The 24,241-nt window shown below is 43.8% G+C and overlaps 1 protein-coding gene across 1 annotated transcript in view; it reads right to left on the bottom strand.

Annotated features, from left to right (window-relative positions):
* Nucleotides 1–4,797: 4,797 nt before the first annotated feature.
* Nucleotides 4,798–24,241, bottom strand: part of CHEK2 (checkpoint kinase 2) — an 88,715-nt gene continuing 69,271 nt past the window's right edge. Inside the window, exons 10-15 of the mRNA XM_069758585.1 lie at nt 19,378–19,464; nt 16,198–16,361; nt 12,131–12,246; nt 11,937–12,022; nt 11,385–11,456; nt 4,798–7,469 (exon numbers count right to left, since the gene is read on the bottom strand). Of these exons, the coding sequence (XP_069614686.1) occupies nt 7,365–7,469; nt 11,385–11,456; nt 11,937–12,022; nt 12,131–12,246; nt 16,198–16,361; nt 19,378–19,464 (630 nt within the window). The 3' untranslated portion in view covers nt 4,798–7,364. The remainder of the gene's footprint in view (nt 7,470–11,384; nt 11,457–11,936; nt 12,023–12,130; nt 12,247–16,197; nt 16,362–19,377; nt 19,465–24,241) is intronic.

The following is a 24,241-nucleotide window of genomic DNA, read 5'->3' as shown; positions in this document are numbered from 1 at the left end:
CCCAAAACTGGACACAGTACTCCATGTGCGGTCTAACTAGGGATTTGTACAGAGGCAGTATAATGCTCTCATCATGTGTATCCAGACCTCTTTTAATGCACCCCATGATCCTGTTTGCCTTGGCAGCTGCTGCCTGGCACTGGCTGCTCCAGGTAAGTTTATCATTAACTAGGATCCCCAAGTCCTTCTCCCTGTCACATTTACCCAGTGGTGTCAGATTTACCCAGTGGTTGTCAGCATCCATCAGGGTCACACATAGTACAATGAAGTGTCTCCGACGGTGGTGGTGCACAACCAACGTCAGACACACCGTCTTAATATGAGGGGCCCTGTGCCAGTACCGCCGCCCATGAGTGTCCCCCCCCAGCTCGAACAGTGCTCTACCACTTGCTATACTTACCTCTCCCTGCTCCACCACTGTGTAGTCTGTGCTGTTAAATACTTAAATGGCACTGCCATTACAAATTTGTTGCAATGATAGATGATAGTAAAAATATACAGGGGCCCTGGCCTCCATTTAGACCCCTTAATACTTTTCGCCAAATACCACTGTCTGCAACTCTGCAGAGGAGCCCACCCCTGTACCTCGCTATGCCACCAGTTTATTTATGAACAATTCCTTGGCAGACATTTAGCCCAATTTAGTTTTTTGGCCTACTAACTGTGTCAGCCACTTATAACTGTTGTCCTCCGCTGAACAAAGCTATGCCACCTGTGTACTCATGTTACCAATTGTGAACTGCATGTAGCCTACTTACTTATTTGTGCCTAGTTAATGTATCAGCCTCTCATAACAGTTGTCCTCCCACGCAGAACCAAGCTAGGCCACATGGTTAGTCCTGGTAGCAGTTTTGAACTGCATTTAGCCACCTTTTTTATTTTAGGCCTCTGTGTGTATGGTGTCTTATTGGGGTCTGCCAGGTCAGGACAATGCACTTCCAAAAGGCAAAACAGGGGAAGACCTTCTAACATGGTATTTCTAGAAGTTTTCCCGCTTAACTGATCCTCCAGTTGTTCGATCCATAAGTGCATGGATCTGGCCACTGACGTGGTGGCAATATTGGTTTTCATGATTGCTGCTGATGCCTCCCAAGCCCTCTTAGGGAGTTCATCAGCTTTCTTGTCCACGGGCTCTCTGAGGCTAGATGAATCTTCAAATGGAATTGAAGTTTTTCTTGACACTCCGGCTATCGGAACATCAATTTTTGGATTCTCATCCCAGAAAGGAAGGCTGCTCATCCTTGATGACTTTAAGGATGCATACTTCACAAAGCTATTTAGCCCATGCGTCTGGTAGCTTGCCACTACAGATAGCGCATCTCCTGGATTTCCTCGAGGACTTGCCAGCCCTCCTGGGTGCATGTGATGTCATCGGAAAACGCCCAGTCGCACTCCGCGTTCGAGCCTGGAACGCATCCGGAAGTTCTTCTGCCACACCTAGAAGTGGCATATGCAACTGCGATCTGTTGGCGATGGATGCTAAGAACCCTTGCCGGAGGAAAGCGGCTCCAAGCACCGAAGCTCCCGCTCAACAGGGCACCTGGCTGAGGAACCCCCCTTCAGGGGGTGTCAGCCCCAGACATCTTGACAGGGGGAAAAAGGGGAAGGAGTGGATGGATCCCCGATCCCCCTGAACTCGCAAGGTAAACTGGGAGGAGCCGGAGCTCTAACCCCGACCTTCCCCTCTTCTCTTGTGTCTGTCCTTCCAGTGACAGGAGAAAACACTGGGGAGTGTGGGTGGGAAGGGTATTTTAACCTCTCGTGTGTTTCCTGTCCCTATAAGGAAGGAAGGACAACCTCCATGATGCTGTCAGGAGGGACATCCTGGAAACATGGATTACTCTGGAATATCACTTCAGATCACATATCAATATATCATTTTTATTGAACTTTTTATTACCTACATGCCCATATAGACTGCTTAGGAGGGTTGATCCTACTGACAAATTTCCTTTAAAAGTGCATATTTGACAACAAACATGATGGGCTTGCTGAAATCTTGAAAGCAAATATAGATTAAACAGTTGAGCAACTCCCGATAGACTGTTCAAGATGGGTTTGAGGTCTGATTCCGAGTGTCCACGATGTTCGCAGGAACAGGCAGACATGTTACACATGCTGTGGCACTGCCCTAGATTGTCCGCCTTCTGGACAGTTGTATTGAATTGGATTGAATTGGTATATAGGTGTGTCATTCCCAGAGACCCTTTGGTCTGTATATTAGGCTATGTGGAAGAAATAGCAGTGGTATCTATGGTTAAACTGGCGATTGCTAGACTGTTATTCATAGCAAGGAAATTGATAACTCGGTTCTGGATCAGGGAGGAGCCTCCGACTAGACGAGACTTTCTTACGCAGGCGGACCATATAATTTTATTGGAAAAAAGTATCTATACTAAGAGAAATAAACTAGATGTATTTCAAATGATTTGGCAGCCATGGATAGAATGGGATTAGAATTGTGGGGAGGATGCATAATGTTATAAATGATGTTCATACTATACAATTGTATTTGAATTGGGGAAGGAATATCGGATGGGAATTTGGGAAAGCATCAAAGGGGTCTCGAAGGGGGGGGATAGGGAGGGAAAAGGAAGGGGGAGTTATGTTCATAAAATATATGATTATCTGTGAATAACAGCTTGATGTTATTTGTTATCATTGATTTTCCTTAATAAAAATTTATGTGATAAAAAAAAAACAGTTAAGCAAAATGTAGAGTAAATTGTTATTTAATAGATTGTAAGCATGTGCAAACAATATACAAATTTCTATTTTTTTTAAATTTACAACATTTATATTAAACTGAAGCCAAAAAGAGAAAACTGTATCATAAAAGTGTAATAAAATAAAAATTGAATGCTGTTACCCATCACAGCAAACATGCCAGCATGTCAAAGGCAGTACACAAACAAGCCTAAAATCACTATGGCATGTGACTCCACTTTAAATTTGGACTACCGATTTTAGTATTACTTTACAGTTAACACATAGTCAAACTACCGGTAAATTTAATTCTAAATCCCCATTTGTTTAGTGATGGAATCTAAGATATTTTTGAATATCCTTGTATTAAAAATTCTCTACCATTACCGAACTACACCAACTGCTATTCTATTTATTATATTTTTTTTCCTATTTCCTGTGTAATCACAATTCGGTTGAGAATCCATCCCAATGCATGCAGGGATACTCAAAGAGTCATTAGAGCAGGGAGCAGAGGCTGTAGTCACTGCCACAGCCCCTTCCTCCTCCTTGAAATGAAAGGTGATGCTTGTTTCAGGGGCTGTGCTCATCCCTGCTGTGTCCCGCTCGGTGAGATGTGTACTATGCAATCTGCACAATGACAGCATCCGCTCTTTTATTGGCTCAGATCAGTAATAATCAGCCGGCAACAGAGCGGTGTCAGAACACGCGGCATGCAGAGACCAGTGACGCCGCCATTCTCCTGCAATTTGGGTACTCTGACACTGCTCTGTTGCTGGCTTACTATTACTGATCTGAGCAGACAATAGAGCGGACACAGTCACTCTGCCAATCGCACAGTGCATAGGTCGCAAAAAGGGAAACAGCAGAGAGGGGAACAGGGGTTGTGACAGTGATCGCAGCCTTTGCCCCTGATGATGCTTTGAGTATCCCAGCATGCACTGGGATTCTTAAACAAATCGTCATTACACAGGGAAAAAAAATAGAATAGCAGTTAGTGTTTTTTCAGAATGGAAGGGAATTTTTAATACAAGTATATTAGAAAATAGCTTAGATTACAGCACTAAATAGATAGGGATTTAGATTGAAGTTTAGTATGACTTTGGACCACTCCTTGAATGTTTGATGCGAGAAAGTTCTAATTTGGGAAAAACAGCTTTATTTTGTACAGGTTCTGAGTAAATGTTAATGCACACAATGCCACATGCTCAGACCCCCAAGATTCCATTCTACACCTTAATGGGTCCTCCTACTCTCCCCCCACCAAAAGAAAAACAAAAAAAACACAAGCTATTCCATAGAGAGATGGCTTGCTGATCAGAGTTTTAGGACTCCAAGAACAATGCTCTGCAACCCCGTCATGACATGAACAGAGGTGCAACATGATGTATTACTTACTGGGCTCCTTGACGTAGCTTTGAATAAAAAATACAGTTTTATCAGTGAGGGATTATCAGGAGAGGAATAGTAAATATGCTGCCATGTAATCATCCATACTCCTGAACTCTGGCAGCTGTCTGCCTATGCACAGTGTACACATAAAGCTGTCAATCAGTGGTGTGTTCAAGGTTATACAATGATCAGCATACAGAGAACAGAAAATAAAACACTGAATTTATCAAAACTGTATAGGTTGTACTGTACGGGCTTCTCAACTTAAGGTACCGTCACATTAAGCGACGCTGCAGCGATCCAGACAACGATCCCGATCGCTGCAGTGTCGCTGTTTGGTCGCTGGAGAGCTGTCACACAGACAGCTCTCCAGCGACCAACGATGCCGGTCCCCTGGTAACCAGGGTAAACACCGGGTTACTAAGTGCAGGGCCACGCTTAGTAACCCGATGTTTACCCTGGTTACCAGCGTAAACGTAAAAAAACAAACACTACATACTTACCTTCCGCTGTCTGTCCTCCTGCGCTCTGCTTCTCTGCACTGACTGTGAGCGCCAGCCGCAAAGCACAGCGGTGACGTCACCGCTGTGCTCTGCTTTCCGGCCGGCTGGCACTCACAGTGCAGAGAAGCAGATCGCCGAGGGACAGACAGCGGAAGGTAAGTATGTAGTGTTTTTTTTTTTTTTACGTTTACGCTGGTAACCAGGGTAAACATCGGGTTACTAAGCGCGGCCCTGCGCTTAGTAACCCGATGTTTACCCTGGTTACCAGTGAAGACAATCGCTGAATTGGCGTCACACACGCCGATTCAGCGATGTCTGCAGGGAGTCCAGCAACAAAATAAAGTTCTGGACTTTCTGCAACGACCAACGATGTCACAGCAGGATCCTAATCGCTGCTGCGTGTCAAACTGAACGATATCGCTAGCCAGGACGCTGCAACGTCACGGATCGCTAGCGATATCGTTGAGTGTGAAGGTACCTTTAGACGAATAGAGGAGGAGATCAAATGCTTGACGTGTGTGTTTGGCTCTCTCAATTAAAGATTAGGGTATAGTAACAGTAAATTTGCTGTAGAAATTCACATTGCACCAATCACCTGAATGAGACCTCTAGAAAATCATGTGGTTATTGCAAAGACCTTATTCAAATCAATATTTTAAATCAACAGATTTGGCAAATATTTTATTGCTACATGTGGATTAAAAAAAAAAGTGATGATATAGAAACTATATATCTATCTCCCAAAAAACAAAAACTCTCTAAAATGTAACCGCCTCCCATATCTCTTAATTCTGTGAGGAAGATGATGTCTACAGACTAAAGAATCAAAATTTACACAACTCAAAATCAGTGGCAAAATCAATGCAATAAATGCAAAATTTTGCAAAGCAATTCATCGCAAAGGATGAATACAGTGCAAAAATCCAGCACAAATATATGTCAGGTACACAGCGTTACATGTATGGGATTCCATGTCAAAAATCTGAAAAAATTACAGAACATGTGAATCCAATAAAGAATGACAGCCATGTGCTAAAGTCAGTGGCACAGAATATGGTTATTACTGCTGCTGAGTGAGGGTGGCAAAATTCCAATTCAGCAATAAGTTTGAATTGATGCCGCTCACTTATTCCAGTCCTCTGCCCTCTTGCTTCCTTCAGCACTGCACACTTGACATCCTCTTCCTGCAGCTTCACTAAACTAGGGCTTCCAGCACGCCTCCGATGTCACGACTTGTGTGAATCCCAAGTCCTAGTCAGGCTTCATACTTTGTGACATCAAAGGCCTACTTAGCCCTAAAGGTCCCGGAGTAGTGTGAAGATGCAAGAAGAGGACTTTGCGTGGGTGATGCCAAAGCAAAGAGATCACAGGGAGCTGCGTGGAAGACTGGAAGGGAGGTATCAGTGGTGGTTCAGTAAGAATTTTGTTTTTTTAAACCCAGCTCTCTACAAACATGGAAAATGGTGGCTGGCATTTTGCTGAACATTCAGAACTATGTAAAAAAAAATTTTTAAACACTTGGTTAATTAAATTAGCCTTGAACTGATTTGATCATCTCTATTTATCTCCTCTGTTAAAGTGCCTAGAACATTTCTACACAAATCTGAATGGCAGATTTCCAAAAGTGATCATTAATTTCAAACTAAGCATTTTGAAAAGATTCAGCAGCTCTATATACAGACGTGATGCAATGAATTCCACGGTCTTTGATTTTGGTTTTTACAAAAAAAAACCCCCTAAAATATGTTCAACCGTTACCTGGATCTACAGTGTGAGTTCAAATTATTCTTAGAGTTCTGGGTATAAGCAGCCAACAAAATACTTCTGACCATCATAAGATGGTGTAACATTCTTCTGGGTTCTTAATTATATTTCACAGAAGAAAAAAAAAAACACAATGAAGAGCGCTAAAAAAATCCAAAACACTGTGCTTCAATACTCTGACATATTGATCGCTATTTGCTGTCAGTGAAGAAGAATATGGTTTACTTTTTAAAAAAAGGCAATCTGCATATGAGGTCAATGGGAGTTCAATACTTGGCATCCTCAACAAACAAACGTCATCAGTGGCGTAGCTCAGCTCTGCATAGGATTTATTGGCCTCTCTAAGGTACTTCATATCAACCACTCTTTAAATGAAGATGAGCCGAGCTGTAGTACCTGGCGCGGCCACTACACAGCAACAGAGCTATAGTGTTCTGCTACATACACCGCTTACATTCAGGATGCTGATGGAACTGATAATTGGTTAGTAGGGTGCTTAATATGTCTCACAGTTGGGAGTTAGCTACAATGGAATCCAAACTTGACCTCCGACATTAACACCTTGGACTCAAATGTCCAAATACCGTAATAGATGCTTAAGATAAAGAACAGACACACACACATTACCTAGCCTGGATGCAATTGTAGCACTCTCAGCTATAAGAAGCATTTGTATTTTCTTTTATACTTATATATTTAGTTATACATTTTAGCTTTAAAATGTAAATACGTTTTCCATTCATTGACAGCAAACCTATATAGGTTTAAAGAAAGTTGCTTACAAAATAATGCCAGAAAATCCCTATCCCCCACCTCCATCTGATTTTACAAAGACTAATTACACAAAGCACAATCTCCCTGCATCACAAAATAATAGAGGTGTCAGCAGAAACATTATGCAGAAAATGTAAAAAATTACAAAAAAAATAAAAAATAGAACGTGATTACTGTACAAAGAATACAAATATAAATAAAGCAACAGCAATTGTCAAAATCGCATCACTTCTTCGCTCGCTTTTCATACTGGACTGTTGAGGTTTGTGAACTTGTAGAAGTACTGGCATCGGAGCCCATTTCATGCCCACGCTTACGACTTGTGAAATGCTGTGAACAAAAAAAAAAAAATAATAGCATTAAAAGGGATTGTGTATACATGAGACTTTATTTAAAACATTATCAGAATGTTGGATAAAAACATGCCAAATTATTGCATAATAAATACAATATTGACAATGTGACAACATAGCATTTCTTCTTAATTAGGCCAGATGTAAATTCAGTAGGCCCAGAATTAAACTGTTGTCTGAAGTATTGACTCTTCTTGTAGGACAAATATTTACCTCTAACATTAGCTTTTACAGTTTATTTTCTGTTGTCTTTGTAAAACAGTAATGCATGGCCACTGAACAATGATGTTTTCTAATATGTTGATTACATACATTGTCCATGCCAGCCAGTTTGTTGACATTCAAAACAGAGAAGGAAAAACCATGCAAATAGAGTACATAATCAAACAATGCAGGTTGGCCTCATTCACATCTCTCTTTAACCTCTAGATGCTGGTTGAAGGCCAGCAGTAAACTATATAAAGAGATTTTCGTCTTGTCCAAATAACTCTACAGGATGTCAGATTAGGTGTCCACCTAAGTTGGTGAAGTGATGTGAGAAAAATATAGGCAGAAATTTAATTTATAGGATTAAATAATTAAAAATTGGAATGTGCATATGCATTCACCCCCTTGGCTACAAAGTCCCCAAAAATTTCTGGTGCAAGCAAGTATCTTCATAAGTCACATGCACAGTGAAAGGAAGTCCACCTGTGTGCAAACTAAGTGTCACATGGTCTGTCAGTATATACACACACCTTTACTGAAAGACCATGAAGACCAAGGAGGGACAGCGTTGTTGAGAAGTACAAATCAGGGTTGAGTTATAAAAAAAAAAAATATCCCAATCCCTGATGATCCCCCATTGCACCATCAAATCCATCATCACCAAATGGAAAGAACATGGTATCACAACAAACATGCCAAGAGAGGGCCGGCCACCAAAACGCTCAGCCCGGGCAAGGAGGGCATTAATCAGAGAGGAAACACAAAGACCAAAGATGCCCCTGGAGGATTATTAGAGGGTCCAAGCAGAGACTGGAGTATCTGTCCATATGACCACAATAAGCCATACACTCCATAAACGTGGCCTTTATCAAAGAATTGGCAGAAAAAAACCTTTACTTTCAAACAAAAATTCTATGACTCTTTTTGAATTTGCGAAAAGGCATGTGGGAGACTCCCTAAATGTATGGAGCAAGGTGCTGTGGTCAGAGGAGACAAAACTTTTAGTCTATTAAGTTAAACGCTATGTCTGGCGTCAAACACAACATAACTCACCACCCCAAAAACACCAGCAGCAGGAACAGGGAAAAAGGTCCGAGTTGAGGAGAAGATGGATGGTGCGAAATATAGGAATATTTTTGAGCAAAACTCTGCCAGTGATGGGAGACTGGGATGGTGGTTCACCTCCCAACAAGACAAAGACCCAAAGCATACTGCTAAAGCAACACTCCAGTGGTTTAAAGGGAAACATGTAAATGTTTTGGAGGAGCCTAGTCTAAGGGTACCTTCACACTGAACGATATCGCTAGCGATCCGTGACGTTGCAGCGTCCTGGCTAGCGATATCGTTCAGTTTTACATGCAGCAGCGATCAGAATCCTGCTGTGATGTCGTTGGTCGGGGCTAGAAGGCCAGAACTTTATTTGGTCGCTGGCTCTCCCGCTGACATCGCTGAATCGGCGTGTGTGACGCCGATTCAGCGATGTCTTCGCTGGTAACCAGGGTAAACATCGGGTTACTAAGCGCAGGGCCGCGCTTAGTATCCCGATGTTTAACCTGGTTACCATCCTAAAAGTAAAAAAAAACAAACACTTCATACTTACCTTCTGCTGTCTGTCCCTGGCGCTGTGCTTTCCTGCACTCACTGTGAACACAGCGACCGGAAAGCAGAGCGGTGACGTCACCGCTCTGCTTTCCGGCCGCTGTGCTCACAGCCAGTACAGAGAAGCAGAGCGCCAGGGACAGACAGCGGAAGGTAAGTATGAAGTGTTTGTTTTTTTTACTTTTTAGGATGGTAACCAGGGTAAACATCGGGTTACTAAGCGCGACCCCGCGCTTAGTAACCCGATGTTTAACCTGGTTACCGGCATCGTTGGTCGCTGGAGAGCGGTCTGTGTGACAGCTCTCCAGCGACCAAACAGTGACGCTGCAGCGATCCGGATCGTTGTCTGGATCGCTGCAGCGTCGTTTAGTGTGAAGGTACCTTAATCCTAGACCTTAATCCAATTGAGAATCTGTGGCCAGACTTGAAGATTGCAGTTCACCAGGGTAAATCCTCTAACTTGAAGATGCTGGAGCAGTTTTGCCTTGAGTGGGCAAAAATTCCAGGGTCGAGATGTCGAGAGCTCATATACACTTTTCCAAAGGGACTTGCAGTTGTAATTGCCACAAAAGGAGGCTCTACAAAAGTACTGACTTTAGGGGAGTGAATAGCTATGCACATTGACATTTTCAGTTATTTTGTCTTATTTGTAATAAAAAGCAAATCAAATGCGCTCAGTTGTAGGCATGTAGCCCCACAACTAAGCTGCCCCATTAAAAATAACCTCTTTGTGTATCTTCCAGCAAAGGCACAGAGTGCCTAAACATCTGAAAAATCAGCCAAGCATGCCAATGACCAAAAACGATAGCATCTCTGTGGAGCGATTATACTGCTCGTTAGTAGAGTTTAAAGTGCAAATAAACTTCTGGGAGTAGGGCTAATGAATGTCTGAGTGTAATCTGAATGTGATTATACCAGGAATGGGGGTGGAAGGCTCTGGTGTGTGCCTTTTCTTGAGGCCGGTTTCACACGTCAGTGGCTCCAGTACGTGAGGTGACAGTTTCCTCACGTACCGGAGCCACTGACACACGTAGACACATTAAAAATCAATGCATCTGTTCAGAGGTCATTGATTTTTTGCGGACCGTGTCTCCGTGTGCCAAACACGGAGACATGTCAGTGTTCGTGGGAGCGCACGTATTACACAGACCCATTAAAGTCAATGGGTCCGTGTAAAACACGTACCGCACACGGAAGTTGTCCGTGTGCCGTGCAGGAGACAGTGCTACGTTAAGCGCTGTCCCCCCCACTGGTGCTGAAGCCGCGATTCATATCTTCCCTGCAGCAGCGTTTGCTGTAGAGAAGATATGAATAATTGTGTTTAAAATAAAGATCTATGTGCCCATCGCCCTCCCACCCCCTGTGCGCCCCCCCGCTGTTCTGAAAATACTCACCCGACTCCCTCGCCGGCGCCGCTTCCTGTTCTGGCCGCATCTTCTACTGTATCAGCGGTCACGTGGTGCCGCCGATTACAGTCATGAATATGCGGCTCCACCTCCCATAGGGGTGGAGCCGCATATTCATTACTGTAAATGAGCGGCCCCACGTGACCACATACAGGAGAAGATGCGGCCAGAACAGGAAGCAGCGCCGGCGAGGGAGCGAGCCGGGTGAGTATTTTCAGAACAGCGGGGGGGCGCACAGGGGGTGGGAGGGCGGGGGGCACATAGATCTTTATTTTAAACACAATTATTCATATCTTCTCTACAGCAAACGCTGCTGCAGGGAAGATATGAATGGGGCTTCGGCACCAGATGCTGGTACGTGTGGTACCCAGCACGGTGCGTGTGGTACCCAGTGGGCACACGGGCGGCACACGTGTGCCGCCCGTGTGCCACACTGATGTGCCACAGAAACGCACCGGCACACGGACACAGATAATTCTGGTACGGATTTTTCCGCTACCGGAATTATCTGGACGTGTGAGACTGCCCTGATATGGTTTGGGTCAGGAGACATCGTGGTCTGTACTTGAAATTGATTTTTGCTTGACTTGCTACTTTGTAGAGCAATACATACATACATACAGTGTGAATTAAAGAGCTCTACAAAGTGTCAAATCAAGCAATAGACAAAGCCATAGTACCTGGGAGGGAGGTGGCATTGGATGAGCATCTTCATACATTAGCCGGTTAGCACTGTGCTTCATGTCGTCATCCTAAGAGAAATACAGCAGCGTTCATGCATGAAGAATACATTTTAGAAAGCAGAAGCCATCAAAATGAAGAATGGATTGAAACAAAAAGACTATGGTGCCAATGCCATGTGCCACATTTTCTAAGGGTTTCTGGAACTTGTTACACCCCAATCGCCACTTTTAAAAAGCATCTAGAAAAGTAGGTGTGTGTGCGTGCGTGCATGCATGTGTGTCTGTGCCTGTAAAATGCAATATATGGCATTAACTGTGCTGGGTTTATCTGCAGATTATGATTGGAGAAACAACCATAAACAATGCCATGGCCTAAAAGTGATTAGGTCATATTCACAGAGATGTGCTGCCATGCTTTTGAGTAATGTTCCTCAATTACCAAATGTTGCACTGTAGCAAATAGAAGTTATATGAAGTCCTATACAGATTGAGTGGTCTAAATAGCCACCCTTGGACACGCATGATTCTTTACAGAGTCTGCATTAATACCTGCAGCCAGGGATGCTCCAGGGCTTCAAGTGTTGTGAGTCTCTTCTCTGGATCGACAACCAGCAGCTTCTTAACAAGATCTAGCGCTGAAAAACATACAATTGTGACAGATTCTTAGAAATATTCAAGTGAATGTTGCTTCTTCAATAATGGACATCAGATTGGGTAATACATACTTGCAATGGAGGTCCTACCTGGCTCTGATACAGCACTCCAAGCAGTTGGAATAAAGTTGTAAAATCCTCCTGTGATCTGATCTTTTAGAGACATATTGCTATTGTTTTCCGAAAATGGTTGGTACCCACTAAGGCTGTAAAAATGTAACAGTTTCAGGAAACATTGTGCAGAATGCATAAAATATATTTTATAGTGGAAAATATTGCTCCCAACAACCTCGCCTCATTGCAGGGCCTGTTTGTGGTAATTGCATGCAAAACGTGGCTCCTTGATTTATGGGGAAGCTGTCCCACTATACATATCTTTAATTCAACCTTCCTTTAAGTTATTTAGGAAATCGTGTACCAAAATCCTTAACTCACAAGAGCCTCTATGACTCAGCCCCTCTCTCTATGCTCCTTGTGACACAATCGAATACAAAATGATTTCTTACACCTCTTCTGCAACCTGTGAAGACAGTCATACCCTGACACTACAAATCCACAAGGCCCTCGACTCCGGGTGCATAGTATGGGAGAGGTGGTTGAATACAATTCCATCCCTGGCATGCCCCTTTTTCTCTACCACTTCTTTCTTTTTCATATAAAAGGGAACCTGCCATCAGAAAGAAAACCATTTACCTGCAGCCATAGTGCAGATAAATGTAGTTTCAAACATATTTGGCTGTCTGATGTGATGTAATGTAATTTATTTCTTGCAGTCAAATATCACAAATTGAATAGCTGAATATGTTTGAAACTGTATTTATATGCAGATTAGCACTATGGCTACAAATAAACAATTTTTCTCAGTCGCTTAACTGGGGGGACCAAAGCTGTGGAGTTGGTGTTCATTTTTGTGGAGTTGAAGTTGGTATAAAATGGACCAACTCCGAAAATATATAATTTATAGGGGACAATAGTTCGGTGCAGGATGTGCTGTAAATGTTTTCATAATAATTTGGGAAAGTTATGAAATGTCCTAGAAATGTCTGTTCTGTTCCGGATCTAAGGATCTAGGCTTTTAGTTGAGAGGAATCTGTGCTGCACTTTATGTCCATGCTCAGTAGGGAGGCTCTGCTGCGGTGGAGTCGTAAGTCAGGGAAATTGAGGAGTCTGGTTTGGCTTACCGATTCCACAGCCCTGTCGGGGACACAGGAAACCATGGCTGTATGCCGATATACACTTCGCTCCCTGAATTTGCCCAGCTCACCCGCCTCCTCTAGCTCAGTCGACCCCTCTGACCTGTGACGAGAGTGCCCTTTCTGCGCATGGGTCGTTACTCTGTCCCTATTGGTGTCCAATTCAAGCAATGTGTCCAGACCTTGGCCACAGTTATGGAGTGTTTACCTATGCCAACAATCACCCAGTACTCTGCCCACTATCTAGAGGGAGACAGACCCAGCAGCTATTCTGCACCAACATGGATGATTGTGGCCGAGGCCATAGTGGCATAGAGCAATTTCATTGTCTCGGTTTCCATCTCTGTCTGTTCATTGGCACTCACCATCTCGATTCCCCTTTCCTAAACTCAGTCACTACAATAATCATACCACCATTAAGACTCCAAATAGGACCTAGACATCGACCAGGCACTCAAACTGGAGACCTGGTACGACAGCCTTGTCAGTGCAGTGAACCAGTCCCTGGACATCATTCAAGAGGGTCAGTCTTTTCCAACAGACAGTGTGCTCAGAATGGTCTGGGGCTCAAATGCTTTCAGTTTGAAAAATTTGCTTCTAAACTCTCTCCACACCCACCCTTCGGTTGGACCCATAGTCTTTTGGTTATGCAAGACCTTGACCCAAGCCAAAATATAGCTCCGCTCCCTCCTGGTAGGATGCTTCCCTTGTAACAATTACTTCCATTAGAAAGTCTCAAGCTGGCAGCTTTCTCCTGTCGCTCTCTGCTTGTTTTTCTCCACGATAAGGGTGTTCTTTGTCCATTACCTTTCTCCTTATGGTAACTTTTAGCCTTAATGAGTAGATTTGCTCTTCTGTCTGAACAGAGACTGACAGACGGAAGGTAGAACAATCTTTACACAAGTTGGACATGGTCAGAGTGGTGAGTCACTGCCTGTCAGTGCCTGTCTCATTCAGAGGTCATCGTTTGCCCTGCCAGAAAGAACTCTTTGCGGTCTCCCTGTCTCCAAGCCATGGGGAAGCATATCAGGCTGAGGACAGATTGCCCCTGCTGTGAGTTAAAGCTCACTCCATCTGTGTGGAGGTGGCTTCTGGTCCATTCATCAAGATTCAGTTCTACAGCTCTGTAAGGCTGGGACTTAAGGTACCGTCACATTAAGCGACGCTGCAGCGATATAGACAACGAGCTGATCGCTGCAGCGTCACTGTTTAGGTCGCTAGGAGACGTCAAACACCGGCAACAGCAGAACGATGCAGGAGCGATCCAGTGATGTACTTATCGCTCTCGCTGGTAGTTGCTCCATGAAAAAACATTACAGGCATCGTTGCTTTTGCTGTCAAACAGGACGAATCACGCCGACCTGACGACCAAATAAACTTCCGGACTTTCAGTGACGACCAGCGATGTCACAGCAGGATCCTGATCGCCGCTGCCTGTCAAACACAACGAGATCGCTATCCAGGACGCTGCAACGTCACGGATCGCTGTCGTTCTCGTTGGAAAGTTGTTCAGTGTGAAGGTACCTTAAGTCCTCAGTCCACACGTTCTTAACATCTTACAGAGTTCATACATTCACTTTGGCTGAAGAGAGTCTGGGTAGAAGGGTTTCACCCGGGTTATAGCCCGAGTGGTCTGTGTTGCTATCCCCTTACCTTTGTTGTTCTGGCACTTTTCTGTTGCCTACTTTTTGGTCTGTTTAGGACGTCCCATAGTTTTCTGTGTTCCCCAATGAAGAAGCTGGGAATAAGGATTTCCGGTACTTACAGGGGTTGCCCCATGAACAACATTCATTTTAATCACTAGCACTTAGAATAATAATACCTTCTACAATTGAATGTGTTTAAATAAAATGTCCCTGTGCGGATATAATCTTATAACTGTGCCCCTGTCTGACCATACAGTACATGGTCTGCTCATACCACAGCTCCTGGGAGTGGAGGAAGCAAAACAGTGTATAGACATTAGAGCACAAATAATTCTTTCTTTGAGATAAAATATTTTATAAGACAGGCAGGAAAATTCTTTATCTTAAATTATTTTTCTTACTGCTTTCTCACTGTATTAGTCTGATGTCTATAGGTTTGTGTAGTCTGCTTGGGAGCCAACTATTTCTTTAAGTGTAATTCTGACTGTCAACCTTCTGGTGGCAGCAGTAAACACCTATGGTTTTGTGTGTCCCCCTTCAATGATGGCTATGAGAAAGGAATTTTTGTTAAGTGTCAAAAATCCTAATTTTTCTGATGACAGGTTCTCTTTAAGGACATCTCTTCCTAAGCGAGAGATTTATAATTCGCTCTAGCCATTCGCGATAACCTGGAGGCATGGTTCCTCCATAGCGGTGTACCCGTTTGGAGATATGGATGGCAAACCAATCATACACACCAAATCACATATTAGTCTATGAATTTCTAGACTAGGGGATCGACTTATAAATCCCACTGGTGCATGCCCACCACTCCACAGCCACTAAATGCTGGCAGGACCATCAGTAAGGGACCACGATTTACCTGCTCTACAGGTTTTATTTTGACATATGCAGTCTACCTCTGTTCAAATGCTAAAATCCATATACCCCGAATTGGAAAATCTTAAGTCATGAAGAATTATTCATAATCTCTTGATTTACAAGAAATGCTAAGCAGCGTAGTCTTCCATGAACCTTAAATAGTCACAATTTCGTACGTGTATATGTTCCAGCAGTCACACAGTAACGCTTCAATTAACATGGTAAATCCATACAGTATTTCTACATTGTAAGAAAGCACTCGCAGGAAATGTCCAGAGGACTATTTATCTGACTACACAGAGGGCGTAGATTATCTAATATTCTGGAACTACATTTTTTTATATTAAAATCATAAGCTATGAATCAAGATTCTTGTATGAATTGGTCCTACAGTCCAGTTATTTCTCACAGTATGCACCATTGTTCTCTGTAGTGGGTGTCTCATGATATTAGTTACCAAACAAAGAGCATGACTCCCAAACTCCAGTAATCCACCGCTCTGCTATATCCGCCTGTGCCAGCGTTGTTCAACACCTCAGGAGCCAAGTAGCTGGGTGTCCCACACAAAGTCGTCATTAATGAGGTTTCGCCAAGAATTTTGGACTGCCCAAAATCCGTGATCTGCAGAATGAATTGGTGATTAAAAGAGACTGCGTGCCAGAAAACTAAAATATCAAGAGTAAAACTGTGTTTTGTGCAGGACCATGAAAACACTCCTGTTCTCAATGTAGAAAGCTTCTCTCTCTCAAACTGTAGGATAAATTATTAATGAGTCTGTTATAGCACACCAACCCCATGGTGTCAAACTAGCACACCTACGCTGCCATTGTCAGAAGAGGTTTTTTAGGTCACAGTGTTTCCCGTCATTTAACATTGCAACATTAGAAAGATTTTAGTATTATGCCAATCACCCTACAAAGTACATTCCAACAATGAAGGCAGATCAACTCTCTGTTTTAAATAAGTGGGAGACTTTTTTGTTTTTTTAAAATACAAATTCTTAGATGAAAAGGCCTGAACAAGGTTGTGGAGCAAGTCTGAATACTATTTTTTAGTTTTGTTTAAATTTCTTTAGGCCGATTTGATTATTTCATTTTTATACTATGTTTATTACCAATGTGAAATGGGTTTTAGGTTTTCAGTCAACCACCTTCATTCCAGAATCTGATCCTATTTGGGCGTGTTCCCTGATACCACTAATTGTATATGTTTTTATGCTTATCTGTTTCAGCCCTCCCATGAAGCACTCCTCTTATTGGGGTGCTTGTGGATGTCCAGTTGGGTGGATATCATCGACTATATAATTGTCTAAGGGTCACTTCCGTCTGTCTGTCTGTTTTTCTGTCACGGATATTCATTGGTCGTGGCCTCAGTCTGTCATGGAAATCCAAGTCGCTGATTTGTCGTGGCAAAACGCCCACGACCATTGCCACGACCAATCAGCGACGGCCATAGTCTGGCAGCGAAATGGCTGCTGCTTTCCTGCCCTGCAGTCAGCGCTGAGCGCTCACACAGGGTTAATGCCAGAGTTAACAGACCGCGGTGTAATGCACTCCATTTATGCAGCTATTAACCCTGTGTGACCAACTTTTTACTATTGATGCTGCGTATGCAGCATCAATAGTAAAGCGATCTAATGTTACAAATAATAATAATAATAAAAAAAAAGGTTATTTTCACCCTCCGACGTCGCCTGCTGTCCTCGGCAGTGCAAGCGGCAGGTTCCGGTGCCAAGGATGCTATGCGAGAAGGACCTGCCATGACATCATGGTCATGTGACCGTGACGTCATCACAGGTCCTGCGCTCATACCAACCCTGGGACCGGAAGCTGCCGCGTGCACCGCACACAGGCGCCAGGACTTCAAGGGGCCTTCGGAAGGTGAGTATATGTTTATTTTTTATTTTAAGTCTTTTTAACCACGCATATAGTGCCCACATTGCTATATACTACGTGGGCTGTGTTACATACTGTGTGGGCTCTGTTATATACTACATCTCTGCGCTATATACTATGTAGCTGGACAATATACAACGTGACAGTCCAATATACAACGTGACTGTCCAATATACTACGTGGCTGTGCAATATACTACGTGCTCTGTGCTATATACTACTTTGCTGTGCAATATACTATGTGGCTGTGTCGGTTCTGTTATATACTACGTTGACTGTGCAATATACTACGATATACGACGTGGCTATGTTATATACTACGTGGCTCTGCTATATACTACGTGGCTGACCAATATACTACGTGCCTGTGCAATACACTACGTAGCTCTGCTATATACTACGTACGCTGTGTTACATACTACGTAGCTCTGCTATATACTACGTCGGTTGTGTTATATACTACGTCACTGTGCAATATAGTACGTAGCCTGTGCTATATACAACCTACATATTCTAGAATACCCGATACGTTAGAATCGGGCCACCATTTAGTTTGTAGCATAAAATTCTATGGTCCATTTTTTATACCTATGAACCTGAGGAAGGAGAAGAATCTCTACTGAAATGCATAGTTTATATTTTATGTTTAAAAAAGTTTTTATTTGCCAAAAGGATATCACAACAATTTCCCATGGCAGCGCCTGACCTTTGACTCTTGGCTTCCATAATTCCCAAGACTCTCAAATTCTGACAGCAGCAGATGGAGGTTTATGGAGGAGTAGCCTGCACCTGCTGGAAGGTGTCTTTATCCCAGCCATGTTTTCCTCTAGCGTTGGGCCTAATCTTGCACAACCGTCTCAAGTCAGTACCCCGATTTTTCTTATACTTTCACTGCCCATATGATCTTGCATGGGGAAATGTCTCTTTTTTTCTGATTTTATTCCATAAAGTTATAGTATCAGGTTATAATATTTTGAACATACCGTATTCACCAATCTCCAGATGACAACAGTTAGTCAAGGGACCACTATTGTTAGCATTGCTATTCACTAAATGTTATCAATGCTCTCTTCCGAATCGGACGGGACGTCAGCACTGCAGCTGATCAGTAGCCGTTGATTGGTGGTAGTGCTCACATGACATCACCAACCAAAAGAGAAAGCAAAGAGACCAGTGTTGGTCCAATAAGGGAGTACTTTACTTTTTTTTTTTTAACAACTCACTTAAAAGGAACCTGTCAAGTCCCACTTCGTGCCCCCAAAACCACCAGCGGTTGTGTCTAAATACCCTGCCTAACAGTTCCTTTATTACATTACACACAAATAGATCTTTAGAAAAAGTATTTCTAAAGTCCATTTATGATATGTAGATGAGGCATTTGATGATGCCTCATCGTGTCCTAAAACTATTTGGCCCACTTAGCATGTTATCACGCCCCCGTGGGCGTGATAACTTACAAGAGCCAGTGTCATCGCCAGCACTATACATGCCTCGAGTCGAGCATACGAATGGCTTCTGTACATGTGCCAGCTTCGGAGAGGCACAACGTGCAAGATCGGGAGTCTTCCTCACTGATGAATATGTGGGTGAAGGGAAAGGTGTCGCTAATGCTGTTCATTACATGAAATCTATGATAAATATACTTCGGCATGCCATATCTATTTACTCTTTTTTTTTTAGCTCAGCCATTAAATTTACATCAGACAAGCATCATAAAAAAAAAATAATTCTTATAGTACGCACCTTTACACAACATTCTTCATTAGTGGAAGATAGCAGCACGTTTTCAAGTTTTAGATCGCGATGTATGATCCCATTATCATGGAGGTACTAAATGGAGACATATATTTAATATTTACGATAAACAGAGTATAAAATGGAAAATACTCCAAAAGGCTGTCTTATTAATGAATTAATAAAGTTTACCAAATTAGCCCTATATTAGCAGGTAAGGTAAAACAAATGTTTATAAGACAGATGTGAGCTCACAATTACAATGTGTTGTTGATCCCTATGCACTTCACCTCTGACTAGTAGCTGGCAGTAATCCTAGAGTAGTCCAGCATCAGGATCAAGGTTACATTATACAGTGGGTACGGAAAGTAGTCAGACCTCTTTTTTTTTTTTTAAAATAGATTTTTATTGAAAGCGAATATGAACAATACAATTTATGCATTTTCCAGTATATTACAAAATTTTACATTTTCCAAACCCCCAACAATCCCAACAAAACCCAAACCTCCCCCTCCCCTGACAGCTCATACCCAGTTATACTTTGTTACCAGTATTGATGGCTCTTTGAGCCATTTGAATCACTTATGTCCGCTTGTTCTTTAGCACTCTCTTCCTTTCAGAGGCCCTCATCCTCCCATTACCCATACCTACTATCCCAGCTCGAGCCACGGAGACCACATTTTATCAAACGTTTCTATTTTCCCACGTCTTTTGTATACCCCCTTTTCCAAATTGAGACCATGTTTAACATATTTCAGGAATTCACCCCTTGTAGGCGGCTCATCCTTGATCCAGTTCCTTGCTATTACCTTCCTTGCCATATATAATAGCCTAGCTATTGCTATCTTCCAGGTGTTATCCACTCTAATTTCCTCTACATGTCCCAGTATACACACTATCGGATCTCTCGGCACTCTGCATTTATACGCCCCTTCCACACGGCTCATTACCACCAACCAGAAAGCAACCAGTCTTGGACATGTCCACATCATGTGATATATTCCTGCATTCTCAGTCCTACATCTCGGGCATTCAGAGTCAGCACGCAACCCCGCTCTGTGCAACACTTCCGGTGATTTATAGACTCTGTGCAAGATGTACAGCTGCGATAGTCTATACGGCTCGCTCAGTGACACTCGTGGAACCCACTCCAACACCGACTCCCAGGTTTCATCCTCCATTGGGCCTAAATCTCTTTCCCATTTCGCTCTCGCTTTTAGAGGGAAGTCTAGTAAATATGCATGTAGAAGGTCCTTATAAAGGGTGGTAATGACTCCCCTTGTGGACCCTTCCCCACATACGTATTCCAGAACTATGTCCTCCTGGATCTCAATACCACCGCCCTTGTTTTGCGCTTTAAAGGCATGTTTCATCTGAGCATATTGATACTCCCCAGTCGGTCTCAATCCAAACTCCCCCTGCAGCTGCGAAAAGGACTTTAATCCTTGTTGTTGAATTATCTGAGCCACCAAGTGGATTCCTTTGGCCTGCCACTCCGCCAGCACTCCAAGAGCCGCAAACTCAACCAAATTATTATTAAGCCATATCGGTGTAAATTTAGTCAGCCCCGTAACCCCCCGAATATGTCGCAGTCTGGTCCATAATTTATGTATCAAAAACATAGTTGGGTATAATTTCCCCAATACTCCCAAGGAGCCATCCTCCAGACACTGCGCCACCGGTCTTCGGTTTGTCACCCTCTCCATCAAGTGTTGTACCGCACTGGTAGACGCTCCCCGCGCCCAGCCCTTCAAATGCTGGCTCTGGGCTGCAAGAAAATATAACTCAGGATTGGGTAAAGCCAATCCTCCATCTTCCTTGGGTCGCTGAAGCGTCTCCAGGCGAATACGTGGGTACCGCCTCCCCCATATCAGGCTTCTAAAAAGAGCATTAATCTGCCGGAATTTCCCACGTGGAATCCAAACTGGCGCATTATGTAGGACGTAAAGTAATTTGGGCATCAGAACCATTTTAATGAGATTAACCCTACCCACCACCGATAGGTGTAATTTATTCCACGCATCCACTTTTGCTTTAAGGGCGCCCATGAGAGGAGTCAAATTCCTATACAAAAACTCTGTAACTGGGATCGAGATCCATATTCCCAGGTATTTGAAAAGGGATGCCACCTTAAGCCGCCCCTCTCCCAATGGCTCACTTCTGCTCTCCTCCACCCCATCCACCTCGAAGAGGACCGATTTATCCCAATTTATCCTCAATCCCGACAAGGCTCCAAATTTCCCAATGATCTCGATAGCCCCATTCAAGGCTTCATCCGGGTCCGCCAGGAACAGTAAGATGTCATCTGCATATAACGCGATCTTCTCCTCAACACTCCCATATCTGAACCCAGGAACCTCATCCGATTGTCGGATCTTAGCGGCCAGTGGCTCCACAGCTAAGGCAAACAGAAGGGGCGACAGTGGGCAACCCTGCCTCGTACCTCTGGCCAACTTTATAGGCTGAGAAAGTTCCCCATTCACTCTAATTCTAGCTGTTGGTAATAATAATAATAATAATAATCTTTTTTTATATAGCGCTAACATATTCCGCAGCGCTTTACAGTTTGCACACATTATCATCACTGTCCCCGTTGGGGCTCACAATCTAGAATCCCTATCAGTATGTCTTTGGAATGTGGGAGGAAACCGGAGTGCCCGGAGGAAACCCACGCAAACACGGAGAGAACATACAAACTCTTTGCAGATGTTGTCCTGGGTGGGATTAGAACCCAGGACTCCAGCGCTGCAAGGCTGCAGTGCTAACCACTGCGCCACCGTGCTGCCCACCACACCGTGGTAGTGAATATAACAGTTGAGTCCATGCCACAAATTGCGGACCAATACCCATACACTTCAACACCCGCCAGAGATATCCCCACTCCACACTGTCAAACGCCTTATGGGCATCCAAGGATGCAATAACCCTTCGGCCACAGTTGTCAGACTTCAGCTGTAGGTTCATATGCAGCCTCCGCAGATTAACCGCTGTAGACCTGTCAGGCATAAAACCAGACTGATCCGGATGTACAAGGCTAGCAATGACGCTGGACAAACGGGTAGCTAACACCTTGGCCAAGAGTTTGACATCGATGGTTAACAGAGAGATTGGTCGATATGACTCAGGCTTCCCCAGATCCTTATCCTCCTTCGGAATAACCACTATAATAGCCTCCCTCATAGATGCTGGGAGATACCCTTGGCATCCAGCCTCCTCCAGTACTAACTTTAATCTGGGAATCAGCACTTCCTCCAAACTTTTATAGATTTCGGCTGGTAACCCATCAACCCCAGGTGCCTTCCCATTAGCCATAGACTTCAGCGCCCGACTCAGTTCCTCCTCGGTGATAGGGGCATCGAGGCTCACCCCATCCTCCTCACTCAATTTCGGAAGACCCAGACTCTCAAGGAAAGTCTCCGTATCTCCGGCTGACTCATTGACCCTGGAGGAATATAAGTCCGCGTAAAAGTCCGCAAAGACCTTTATAATTTCAGGTGTTTCAGATACCCTGCTCCCCCCATCTGAAACCAACGAATGTACATACGAGGTACCACGCTGAGCCGCGGCTACCACCGATAGCATGTGTCCCACTGTTTCTCCCTCCTGAAAATAAGCCACCCTCTGAAACTCCCGCTTCCTTTCAGCTTTTCCCAGCAGAATCTATTCCATACAATTTTGCGCTGTTCTCAACCTTTTCTCTGCCTCAGAAGTCCCCAGCACTACCATCTCGTCCTCTGCGGCTTTCAGCTCCTCCATCGCCACTCTCTCCGCCTCCCTTGTCCTCCTCTTACACCTACTAATGTCTCTAAATAGTAACCCTCTCAGGTACGCTTTCATTGCATCCCAAACAGTTAGAGCATCTGTACTCCCATCATTTAAAGCAAAGAATTCCGTCACCTCCTTCCCTATACCGTCCAAATCAATACTCTGTAACCAGTTAGGATGGATCTTCCATTCTCTCCCACTTGCGGTCCGTGTCCCCAACAACCTAACCTCCACCTCAATTGGACTGTGATCCGAAAAGGCCCTCGGCAGATAACGCACCTCTCCCACCATTGTGTCCAACAGGCGGTTACCCAACGCCATATCAATTCTGGATAGCGTAGCATGAGCCGGCGAGTAGCACGAGTACCCTCTCTCCCCAACATGTCTAACTCTCCATAGATCAATCATGCCTATTTCACGCACATAGGTACCAAATGTTGTAGTGTGCCCCTCCGACCTGTTCTGGGTGTTCTTATTTTTATCCCAAAAGTCATCACAGATATTGTTCAAATCCCCAATAATTAAGAGTGGTAGTGGTTCCCATCGTTGCACCCTCTCCAACACCTCCCTGATCTTCTTACTTGAATATGGAGGTGGAATATACATTGCCGCCACACACAATCTCACTCCATACAATATACATTGTATCACCACATACTGACCCTCAGCATCCACGCATACTTTCACCTCTTCATACTGCACTCCCACCGGCACCAACACTGACACACCTCTTGAGTACGTCGAAAAGGTAGAATGATACCCTTTCTGTATCCAACGTCTATTCAGTACGTCCACTTTCTCCTGTATCAAGTGCGTCTCTAGCAAGCATATCATAGAAGCCCGCTGATCCTTCGCATACTGCAAGCTCGCAGCTCTCCTAGATTTATCCGCCAGACCTCTCACATTCCAACTCAAAATCTTAAAGCGGTCCCCTATTATGTGACTCATCATCCTTAGTTATGTCAATACTCCCGGTTCTGAGCTGTCTAACTTCCCTCCCCACCCTCACCCCTACACCCCCTCCCCCACACCCCCCAATACTATACATTCTGCCTCTTATCAAGAGTGGGGCACCATCACCCATTGCGAACACTCTTGTTAACGTAAC

Source organism: Ranitomeya imitator, chromosome 1, assembly GCF_032444005.1.
Source record: "Ranitomeya imitator isolate aRanImi1 chromosome 1, aRanImi1.pri, whole genome shotgun sequence".
Taxonomy (NCBI): domain Eukaryota; kingdom Metazoa; phylum Chordata; class Amphibia; order Anura; family Dendrobatidae; genus Ranitomeya; species Ranitomeya imitator.
The sequence above is the reverse complement of the archived record's forward strand: the minus strand, read 5'-3'. Positions and strand labels throughout refer to the sequence as shown.